At 47.0% G+C, this 12,265-nt stretch overlaps 1 protein-coding gene across 1 annotated transcript in view; it reads left to right on the forward strand.

The window, feature by feature from the left end:
* The window catches only part of LOC128350546 (uncharacterized), a 29,304-nt gene extending 17,246 nt beyond the window's left edge, over positions 1-12,058 (forward strand). The window contains exons 5-7 of the mRNA XM_053308955.1: positions 2,423-2,559; positions 10,022-10,084; positions 12,032-12,058. Coding sequence (XP_053164930.1) covers positions 2,423-2,559; positions 10,022-10,084; positions 12,032-12,058 — 227 coding nt within the window. The remainder of the gene's footprint in view (positions 1-2,422; positions 2,560-10,021; positions 10,085-12,031) is intronic.
* Positions 12,059-12,265: the final 207 nt, after the last annotated feature.

Raw genomic sequence — 12,265 nt, forward strand, 5'->3', positions numbered from 1 at the left:
CCACCAGGGGCTGTATATACCTCTTTTCAACAAAAGGTGTCTAAGTGGATTGCACAGAGAATTATAAAAAATAAAGAAGAATCCCAGTGCCCAAAGGGCTCACAATCCAAAAAGAAACAGGAGGTAGACACCAGCAGCCGCCACTGGAGGGATGTTGTGCGGGGGATGGATACGGCCAGTTGCTCTCTGCTGGGATATGCAACAGCTTCGGCCCAACTCACTGTGCATCGCTTGCATCATGCATCATGCAATTGCTCTGCAGCCAGAGGGGACAGTGTAGTTTCCTCTGGGCTGGTGGGGCTAGCTAGGAGTTTCTCTTCTCCTTCCTGTTCCTGGGCTCTGTTTCCTTTGTGTGAGTCGGTCGGTTCTATTCTGATCTCCCCAAGTGCCTCTTTGGTTGGTCTCCCAAGGAAAGTGAGCTTAAGCCTTTCTCTGGGGCTTGTTCTGGAAACCAGGCGGACAGCTCACTTTCTTGCTGCTGCAACACTCTCCCCCAGCTCAGGAAGGAGAACCACCCATTGGGAAAGGCCCCTCCCTCTTTCCCATCCTGGTAAAAAGCCGAGGGGGGTGGGGGGAGATGGCCCGTCTCCTGCAGTCAGGTTTCCCCCACTCGCCTTCCTGCGGTCTCCCTGGGGATGACCGTGGCACCGATCCCGCATGCCATGCAGCTGCCTGCTCTTCTGCAGCATGTGGGTGGCACTCCCAGGCCTGGAGTGGCATCCTACATTTCGTGGCTGTCAGTTTCAGGGTAGTCCCCCGGGTTCGAGTATGGTGAGAGAGGGAAGGAAATGTCTCTCCGTCCGCTCCTTCCACACCATGCATGGAGGACTGAAATGAATGGGCTGAAGAGAGGGATGAGTAACTTGTCTCTCTGCTTCCAGTGATGCTCAGTGGTGAACCTCATGATGTCATAATGTAGCCTGTAGCCTGTCTGGTGTCACAGTGGAGGGTGGGATTTGTAGGCAAAGCTCATCCCTGGCAACTCCCTTGTGGTGGTAGCTGGAATTCCACCATGATGATAGAAAACCTAGCAATCTGGAGATTAGGTTTCCCCATTTCTCACCTTCCCTGAAAGACTGATGTGTTATTGGTCAATGCAGTTTTGATCCTTCAGTTACAGATCAGACGTTGAACATTTCAGGCGCGGAAATGAGAGAAGTGGCCAAGCCTGGACCCAAGGGCTCATCGGCCTCAACGTAGGAAAGAGGGCCCATTCAAAATCTTGGCCAGCTTCAGGAAGCTGGTGAGTAAATCAGAAGCACACCCCACTGAGAACTAAGTGCACTGGGGCAACCTTTCCCTGCACTCATCCTCTTTGCTGAAGCCTGTGGGCTGTCTCATGCATGCCCAGGGGGTCTTGGCTTGCGTGCTGTTGGAATTGGGGGTGGGCAGGTGGACATTGGACCCTCCCCTTTACTGCTACGTGGCCGCTCCCATCTCCCACCGGGGCCAGGAAAACCCATGGCTCCGTCACGGATGGCGTGTCTTCTCTGCAGAAGGGGCCAGGGGCCATCCCGGGCATCTTCCATGAAAGGGTTTCAGGAAGCAGGCCCCAGAAGGACTTGGCTTGGCCTGAGAGCCGCTGCCAGACAGAGCAGTCAGTGCTGTGCTTGCGGAACCAATGGCCAGCAGAAAGATCACCCATGCCTTGGGAGAGGCACTTCTGAGAGTGAACTCAGACAGGTGTTCATATCCCAGAGGAGGAAGTGGTCTTCTTATGGGGCTTGTCCAAGCAGTGGTCAACTTCAGGATCTAGAGGGGAACCTAGGAAGCTGCCTCATCCCGATTCATCCGTCAAGCTGCTTGGACAGGCAGTGGCTCTCCAAGGTTGCAGGCAGGAGTCTCTCCGAGCCCTGGGTGGAGGAGATGCTGCTGCCAGGGAGTGGACCTGCGACCTGCTGCCTGCAATGCAGATGCTCGACCCCTGGGTTATGGCTAAAGCAGAGCCCAGGGGGCCTTGGCCTGGGGGTTGTTGGAATTGGGGGTGGGCAGGCACAGATTGGTGTCCCCCCGTCTGTCCTCTCCCAGTCCCAGCTGCAAAGCACCATGTCTACCTCGTGAGCAGCCCCTGCCCCCACTGTCTCTGCCCCTCGCCATCACTGCAGCCTCCCCCTGCACTACCAATGATGTGGCAAGCACTTCCGCTCCAGTAATGCTGAGCCTCGACTAGCAGCAGCGACTCCTTTCCCCATGGGGCCATCCCCAAGCATCCGATGGACACCAGGCTGGAAACTGAGGGTGCTGCTTAGCGTCGTCTCCCACCCACTCTCTTCGTCAACCCATGTGGGCCCTCGAAGGTAGACCTCAGAAGGGCCTTGGCGCTCGTGAAAGTGGGGAGGGGTTGATGCCCCCCCCGGTTGTTCTGGAGTCAGGAGCACAGAAGGAGCCCTCGGCACGCCTGTCTTCTTCTTCTTTAATCCAGGGGACTCTGCGGAGGGCAGTTCTGCCGCCGCCACCCAGACTGGGACCAGCAGCACCACCCCACTACAGCTTCTGCCTCCAGTGACAGCTCCAGCCCCGCCCGGCACAGTGGCCGCACCCATTAGCACCTACGATGTGGTAAGCACCCAACCTCCAGCGCTGTTTCACCTAGACTGGAAGTAGAGCCTCATCTCCCGCCGCCCCGTCCCGCAAAGGACCCTTGCAGGCTTTGGATGTGGCCTATGGGGCGGGGAAAGAGAACGCTCCGCCCCTTGTGCTACTTGCAGGCTTCACAAGGAGGGTGGGCAGAGAAACCCTTCTGCAGAAGCAGTTGCGGAGGCTCAAAGATATTGAAATCCAGCCTAGAAAAGCCCATTGCTAGAGGAAGCAACGCAGGCAAGATACTGATGTGTTTTAGTAAACCAAAGTAACTCCATTTTATTTAGAATACCTCACTCTAACTTCAAGTAACCCCAGCCCAGCTCAGGCCAGCTCAAGGACACGGCCTCACATGATTATCTCTCTCCACTTAATTGTATCTAAAGAAACTTGGTTCTCACCGTTCTTTGCTGACAGTTAAAGAAAACAGGATGTAACCAAATAAGGGGTGATCACCAGATGAACAATGAATCTTTTGCATGCGTACTAGATACTTAGTCCACCATTTTGTTGCCAAGTATACTATGTCTAGGGTGTCAACATCATTCAGATTGTCTGTATAAATGTAAGATGCACCTATAACCAATTTGTATTTCAATGCAGAGCAATAGCCATTGATTTACCTTGCTGGCTGCAGCAGCAAATAAAATGGCCTCTAATTGATCCCCACTGAGTCTGTTTGATTGGCTAAAAGGCGGACCCAGGGACGAATCGGTATTCACAACAATTTGGTGCCATGACAGTCGGATGTGACTCTGGGTGGACAGTCTGACCCGTCACGGGACAGTGAGATCCAGCGCGCCCCACAGCTTTTGTCTGTGGAGGATTCTCATGGGCCCGGGATGCACCAGTCGTCACAACGTGCCACATCTGGGAATCGAGGCAAGAGTGAATGAAAGTGTGAACAGAGAGAGTGAGTGAGTAAGAGAGTGAAATCCAAAGACATCTTTTGGTTCTCCTCAGCCCAAGAGGGGCAAAGGGGGGGGGGGAAGCCCAGGGAGGGGCAATTTTCAGCCCGAGAAAAGGGGGGAAATCCTACAGCCGAAGAAGGGCTGCCCACGCAGGGGCAAATTAAGCCAAAATCCCGAGGGGGGGGCAATTTAAGCCAAAAAGTCCAAGCAGGGGCGGTTTAATCTTTCAGCTCGAGAAGGGGGAAAGAGAGAGAGAGAGAACAAAAACAAAAAAAACCCACAGCCGAAGTAGGGCTGCCTGGGAAGGAGTGACTTAAGCCAAGAGCCCAAGGAGGGGCGGCTTTGAGTCAGAAATAAACAGTCTAAGCCCAACCAACTCAAAGGGGGGGGGGCTATGGGTAGCAGAAATAGCAAGTACACAAAATCTGAACGGATTTCATGTACACCTTTGGAGTGTGTCTTGAAAAATTGGGTGATTATCATGGGAGCAAAGAGTGCTCTTAGAAAACATGTTTTGAAATGCCTTTGTATGAAAGTTTGGCCACTATGAACTCGAGTCAGAGGCCTCCTGACTCCGAAAATAACATCCTTTTGCACTTGCCTCTGTTTTAGAAGTGTTAAGGAAGGAAGAATGATTGTCTTTTGCAAAAATCATTTCTCTCTCTGTGTTCTGTTTCCAAGTTGCTTCCAAGCTTTGCCCGTGTGTTGCAAACAGTCTGCAAACAGTCTCTGCCACTGTCCTGTTGTAACCAAGCCAAAAGATAACACTGTTCTAGCTGCAAAAGTTTCTCTGAACAAAAGGCTGCTTTTGTTCTCTTTTTCTTCTTTTCTATCTCTCTTCAACTACTTCAGTTGGAAAAGAGGAAAGAAAATGGAGTTTTGAAGGAATGCATATGGGAATTGCAGACAAAAGAAGAAGAAAAACCTAGAAGGAAATACGTAAAAGGATTTTGGTTGGAGGTTGTTAACAACAACAAAAAGAAAAATGCTTGAAAAGCACCAGTAAGTTATAAGATTGTGATGTGGAAAGGTAATATAGAATTACAGGTTGTTTTTATGGATGGCTGTGATAAGTTTGTTCTATTTAAGCTACTTTCTTAACTGAGTTTATGGCTAACAGATTGAAAATGTTATAAAATTCCTTGCGACTCATATGGAGTTTTCTTTGTTTAGTCCTTTGTTCTGTGAAATACACAAGACAAGCCTCAGTGTGTGTGTGTGTGTGTGTGTGTGTGCATGTTTCTGAGAGGGAGCCCAAAGCTCTGTTTCTGTATAGGAATTCAACCCACATCAATTTTATAGCTCATCTCTGTGAAGATGAGGTTTCTGTTGTATTTATTCTGTTTATTCTGTTGTATTTGTGAATGTATTTATACTAGTGACATGTTTGTGTTTTTTTCCTTTCTGTAAACTGTTCCAGACCAAACTTGCTCTGACATTGAATTCCAAAATTCACAGTTATTATATTAATTGAACATAAAATTGGTCATGGCCTGAGCAACACAGGGAACTTTCAGCGGTCAGCTGGCCAACTGAGGGCTGAATCTTCCCACCTCTGCAAAAGTGCTGCTTATGGCTAAATGCATTAGGCATGAGAGCAAGCTCTATTTCATTCATTCTTATATCAAGTTAATTGTGATATTTCTGCCACTACCGAGTCTCATAAGCCTTTATATGTTATGTTTACTGATTTCCTTGAGATGGTCTCTTACCATTTTCCGTGAGCTCAAAACTCTAAACCGGAAGTTTCCCTTTCAAATTCTTGCTCACAACTGAGCTGATCCCTGATGAACAAGGATAACTCCGCCCATTTCCAGATGGGAGGGGGAAAGAGGTTCTCTGTAAAGCAGTTTGTGTTCCAGCCAGATTAATTGTGGGTGAGAAGGAAAAATGGATTTTAAGATAAATGAGTCTAATTGTATTACTGTCATGTTTTTGCAAAATCTATGCAATATTTCTGTTAGCTGAATTTGATGTAAACTGAGAACTAAGGATCAAATGGTCTAAGGTTCAAAAATTTTTTTTTAATTTGTCTCACCACCAGCCCTGCTTTGCCTTCACAGCAGCTGAATCTTAAAATCCCAGACATGAGATTTGATGAAAGGAATTTTGTTTTGCCAATCCTGCAAGTGGCAAGGAGTTCCAAAGCACCGGTTTGCAATTCACCTTGGAAATTTCCCAGCTAAAAGGGATTAGTCTGGGGCAGTAGATGGCTGACTCCCTCACACATGACTGAATATCATGTGCCTTTGGTGGGGAATTCTGGGGTTTCCATGGCTATTCTTAATCCAGCTACTTTACTTCCTTTTGAGACTACAGAAGACCAAGAACATGATTGCTTGCAAGCTGTGGACTGCATCTATGCCAAGCCGTCCTGATCTTAAAGATCAACCTCTCCAAAATGCAGACATTGATTTGTACACAGATGGAGGCAGCTTCATGTAAGATGGACAACGGAAGCTGGCGATGGAGAAGTGACTGACCATGCTCTTTCTCCAGGTATCTCAGTCAGCACAGCTTGCAGAGCTCATCACCTTCAAGGTAATTTTTACACAACTCATGGGGCCACTTGGAAAGAAAGAAGATTTTTAACAGTGGGAAACAAGGAAGTAAAATATGGGACACAGATATCAGAACTCTAGAATGCTGTTACACTACTAGAAGAGGTTGCAGTCATCCATTGCAGAGGTCACCAGAGGGAAATGACCCAGTGACAAAAGGTAATTGGATGGCAGATGCTGCAGTTAAAACCGCTGCTCCTTCCATTCCTGTTTCCAAGCAACTTTGATACCTGTGCTAACTATCTTGGCACAACCCCCCCACATATTCAGAAAAAGGACATTGACTTTGCACCACACCTTTGTTTTTTCCTAGTCAATACAAAGACACTTTTGTGCCTCTTGGATGTACCCTTTTGCAGAACATGTGGCAACAGCCTGTGTAATTTGTATAGTAAACAATCCTACTTTAGCAAGGTATAGTAGTATCTCACTGGACATACCAAGTCAGGTAATGCCCAAGCTGTGGGTAAACAGAGGGCAGGGATTGACTGTGGGCTATCTTTTTCCTTGTCTCGAGAGGTTGTTTTCGCTTTACAGAAATGTCAAACCCAAACTTGAATCCATCAGTGACTGGTTAATTATGAGGCTAAAGATGGAGAACGGGGACACCACAACTATCTACACGTTACTGACGATGAAGCCAGTTATACTGGATGGAGATTGATTGCCCTGACAAAGGACTCTAAGTATGATTGTCAGCCAGCGTGGTGCAGTGATTAGAGTGCTGGAACAGGACCGGGAAAACCCGAGTCCAAATCCTCATTCAGCCAAGACACTTGCTGGGCGACACAGAGCCTTCAACTCAAATGATTTGGCCTGCCTCACAGGGCTGTTGTAAAGAGGAAGAACAGGATGCAGAAGAGAATGTGAGATGCCACATGGAAACTGGACTTTGTTAGCAGTGACTGTGATTGACCTGAAAGGCTTGAATGCCTCCTCAAAACCCCAAACTCACAAGGGAGGTGAAAAATGTGAATGCCTTTTTCTTTTTGACTTTATTGCCTTGCTTTTGCCCAGGATTGCTGTTTTGTTCTCGTGATCAGAAACCAGCCTACAACACAAGCCAGCCAGCCTCCAAGAAGCACCGGCTCCCACACACAGCCTCACGCCTGGCCACCAAGCCTCAAATTAAGACATCATCCCCTGTTCTGATCTTCAGGGAAAGGGGGGCCCAAGGCAAACAGGGAAACAAAAATATAAATTGGGGGGGGGGGGATGCCAAAAGACCAAATTGAATTAGCCTCAGGTTTTGTCCATCCTTTGTATTATTTGCCTTGAAAACTTGACTATTCCTTTTGTGCTAATGGTTGGCACCCAGAGACTTAGTCTCAGGATGCTGTCCCTACATGGGGGGGGGGGGAGGGAATTGGCAACTCACTTGCCTGTCTTTCTCTCAAGTAAACAAGTTTGCAACCAACAGTGCCTTGAATTGTCTTTCCAAGAAGGATTGGTCCTCCCCAGATGTAAGGAATACCTGGATCCATCGCCAGAATGTGATCCCAAGGGAGTCTCCATCAACAGTGACCCAGGAAAACTAACCAGCAGCAGCAGCAGCTACCCGGGGGCAGTCCCTATCTGCATTTCCAATCCAACCCAATGGTGACAGAACGTCCATCTACTACCCTGTCCTGTGTTCGAGGAAGAAGGCCTAATGCACAGTTCATCTTACTGCTCCTAAGTGCTGTAGGAGAGGAATAGACAACAAACAAGCAAGCCAATTTGTTCACTTTTCTCTGGAGTCATACATGCAACAGCACTTCCCCAAGCTGTAAAGCCCTAGAACCATCCTACCTGGGTAAGATACCTTGCCAAAGACACTATTTCAAATTCTGCCAAAGACACGATTTCAGATTGCCCACAAGGGGAGGGAGTCAAGGCTCCCAAACACATGAACATTTGAGCTTGTCTGTGGACACTAGCCAAACAAGCCAAAACAACACGGATCAGGATAGCCAAAATCCTGCAACGTTTTACAAGAGCATTTGGTTCTCAACTGAAGGACTAAAATATATTTTTCCTTACCAGGGACTTTTAGATTTTGAATTCTAAAGCTCTCCATGGCTTCCTTTTTGGCCATGACAGACTTTAGAGGACACTAAGGGGGGTGGGAGTTGATGATTTGCACCACTTTCTTATATTACTTTCTTGTAGTGACTATGTGCTACCATTATGTTGAAAACCTTGCTATCTCCTGTGCTGTGAGATCATGGGCCTCACATGCTTGCTCTCCAGACATTTCCTTATTTGTTTCACTTATATATTGTGCCAATCATCTCATTGTTTCAACCAGAGCATTTACCTGCAAGTCTGCACCTATCTCCAAGTTACTGATCCCTTTGTGATCTAAGACATTAAGCTGGCCCAAGCTTTACCTGCAATTTTACAGACACTTGTATTAATCAGTGTGATTATACATGACTTGTCATCGCTATCGCTTTCCACAAACTGATAATCCATTAATCACCAGAAGCACCTGGGTCCAGAATGCAAGACTGTTATTGATACTTTATTTGGGATAAAGATGGTTTAAAATCATGTTGCTTGCTCTAAGTTGTATAATCTTTATATGTACACTTTGCTGCTATGTGTAAAACTTTTTATCTATATCAAATCATGCCAGATATGGGTCGTTAAGGATGTGTGTGTGATGTATAGAATTATATAATTATGTTTGTAGCTCTAGAATATTGTATGCAATGTGCCTGCCATAGCACATACCATTTCTGTAAAAACTATGCTTAATGCATCACAAATGTTTAAGGCATCCCAAAACCACATGTGTCCCAAACCCTTTAGCCACACGAAACACAGAGTTCCATCTAAGAGTTTGTGTTAAAAAGCAGCTATTATTAATATTTCCAAACAGTTAGAACTTTCATCTAACTAATATGGAGAGCCTATGGATTTATAGGCACAGAAGATAATTCTAGTTATAGCATGTGTTTTCTTTGTATTGATAATCAACATGTTGCTGCTTATAATGCATTCCAGCTTTAATCCAAATGTTTATGAGAACCTTTAAACCTTGCCACAATGTAAGACCCATACATATAGCTGTACCTTTACAAACCTTATTTAAGGCATCCTGAAGATTCAGGATGATGCAGTGTTTAAGGGGGGAATTGATGTGTTTTAGAAAACCAAAGTAACTCCATTTTACTTAGAATACCTCACTCTAACTTCAAGTACCCCAGCCCAGCTCAGGCGAGCTCAAGGACACGGCCTCACATGATTATCTCTCTCCACTAAATCGTATCTAAAGAAACTTGGTTCTCACCGTTCTTTGCTGACAGTTAAAGAAAACAGGATGTAACCAAATAAGGGGTGATCACCAGATGAACAATGAATCTTTTGCATGCGTACTAGATACTTAGTCCACCATTTTGTTGCCAAGTATACTATGTCTAGGGTGTCAACATCATTCAGATTGTCTGTATAAATGTAAGATGCACCTATAACCAATTTGTATTTCAATGCAGAGCAATAGCCATTGATTTACCTTGCTGGCTGCAGCAGCAAATAAAATGGCCTCTAATTGATCCCCACTGAGTCTGTTTGATTGGCTAAAAGGCGGACCCAGGGACGAATCGGTATTCACATCAATACCATGAGGGCAACCACCGCAGATTCCAGTTCAGGATTCTCCATAACAAGCAAATCGACAATCAAATCAAGCCCTCTGGACCTACTGCTGCTTTAAATACTGTGAACAGATTGCAGCAGAAGGTATTTTTCACAGCGCTTAGGTCAAACGCATCTCCGTTATAGCAACAGCATATCAACACAAGTAGGAATAGACGTAAACAAACATAACAGTCGGTTTGCACAAGTAAAGACTTGGATATATAAGAAGATGAACTATTTGTAACAATATATCCCAGGCATGAGCATGTCTTGAGAAATGAAGAAGGTTTCACATCAATCCTAGACTTGGGACAAACTCAGTTTCTCACTCTTTTTGCTTCACAGCCACAAAGACCACCTCGGAGGGCATTGATCGACCACCTCCTCAGGCTGATCCTTTCTGTGCAAGTAAAGCAGGTTTCATTCTGGAAAGACTTGTGTGCTTGCCCAGGCTCAAAGGTATTGAAATCCAGCCCAGAATACCTGTTGCCACTGGTAGAAACACAGACAAGTTACCATTACGGCAACCACCACCAATTACAGTTCAGGATTCTCCGTCATAACCAAACAGACCATCCAATACTGCAACAACTCTGTATCAGCTGAACAAAGTGCATTTCTGCCCTAGTCAACCTTGATTAAGAAGCAGAAGGGAAAACCCTCCTGCAGAAGCAAATCCTCTCTGGACCTTCTGCTGCTTGAGATCTTGGGAGCAGATGACAGCTGGAGGAGTTTCCACAATGCTTAGTCCAAATGCAGTTGCACTGTAGCAACAGAGCAATACAAGTAGGAATAGAAAATAACAAACAAATCAAGCAAATAACTGCGGCCAACTTCTCCTCAGTCTGACCCTGCAAAGGAGAGAGGAGGAAAGGAATAATTCCCTGCAGCTGGATCAATCTTCACGGCCTTCCTACCACACCCTCACTCCCGAGGAAGCTTTTTTGTTTGGTGTTGTAAGCACTGCCACTGCAGGTCACGGAGCAATTCATACACTCTGAGTAAGACAGGTCTCTCTTTTCAAGACATTACAGAAATAGCTTGGGAAAGAACATGACTGATAGGTTGATCGAATATTCACCCATGCATTTAATAGATGGGATAAGATCATTCTCCAGAATGTTCTCTTCAGCTCTAATCAATGCATTGGTCAGTATTCTTTTCTAAGTCGGAACTTGTGATCCTTTCAGGGCAGCCTTTCAAAATCGTGACCAAATGGGTCGGCTGGTGGGGTAGTGTATGCAGGCACCATGAGTAAAGGATGCACCTTGAAGTATAGCTCAGCCCCCAGATGCTGCTGCAGGCCTGTGTTAAGGGCCCTATTCAAGAAGCCAACACTTGTGTGCGCCTTGTGAAGTTTCAATGGATAACACACCACAGAGCTGTAATCATGGCTATTAGTTGGTGGGACAAGCTCCCAGACTCTTTCAGGAGATCTGCACCCTCCCAAGCGCCAATCACATACCAGTCAAAAACCTCATCAGAGAAGAGGGAAAGGAATGCATGGGAGGCGTGTGCAGACACTGACAGTGTCATCCTACTTTCCCGGAGCATAGGAGCAAAGTTGGAGGAAATGCCTTCAGAGTATCAGGAGGAATCCAGACCTCAGAGCAGTGACCTTGACTCTGTTCCAAGCAGGGGCCATTGGGGCAGAAACCCTTCAGCCTGAGAACCATTCCCCACTGTGCTGACCTCGGCATGGCCCGGCTCTTTTCTCAGTGCCGGCAGGGCCCTTTCAGAGAGAAGGAGCCCTCTTAGAAGAGCTCTCTGGGAAGGCTGAAGTTCCAGCATGCCTGCCAACATAGAACAGGGGCTCAAGGGGGTTCCTTTTTCCTTAGCGGAGCACACACACATATAAACACTGCGGCCTGTGCAGATGGCAGCACTGCACAGTGGGTATGGTCATCCACACATATGGGTCCAGGGGGACTGTGCAGAGTTTTTGGCTTGGGCTGAAGCTGCGCACAGGCTCAGCAAATAATTTGTCAGGGTTAGGGCTAGACAATCACATAAGGTGAAGGAGGCCTGCTGCTGAAGAACACTGCTTCAGACAGCTCTGAAGGGAGCAAGATTCGGGCAGGAAGATCAGGACCTTGGATAGCTCCAGACAGGAACAGTCCAACTGGTGGGGGACACCAGAGCAGGGTAGACGTTGCTTCAGAAATGTCGAGAAGCCCACTGCCGGCTTCCATCTCTTGCTGGCTAGTTAGAGTGGCCGGCTAGCACAACAGTTGTGCCCTTTTGCCGCATCTTTCCACCAGTGCTCTCCTGCTGCTCGGAATGTCAGCCACCATCTGAGGAAATGCATTTCCAGCCCTCTGGGTACCGAGCCTGTGCCGAAACTGTCTCTTGCAGGTGGAAGAGCCCTGGCTTACTGAGTGACTAATAGTCACAGGGTGACTATTAATTTAAATGTGCACAATGGCGAAAAGAAAAACCTGCCCATCACATGAGGAGACCTCTCAGCGTACGTTCTAATAAATCTTATCTTCCTAACAGAAGATGAAGGGGGGCCGGAACCCGAGGGAGGGACAGTGCATCTGGCACTGTCCATCTAGCATCAGTTGGTTCGCATGTCTTCCCGCCCTG

Source organism: Hemicordylus capensis, chromosome 3 (genome assembly GCF_027244095.1).
Source record: "Hemicordylus capensis ecotype Gifberg chromosome 3, rHemCap1.1.pri, whole genome shotgun sequence".
Lineage (NCBI taxonomy): Eukaryota > Metazoa > Chordata > Lepidosauria > Squamata > Cordylidae > Hemicordylus > Hemicordylus capensis.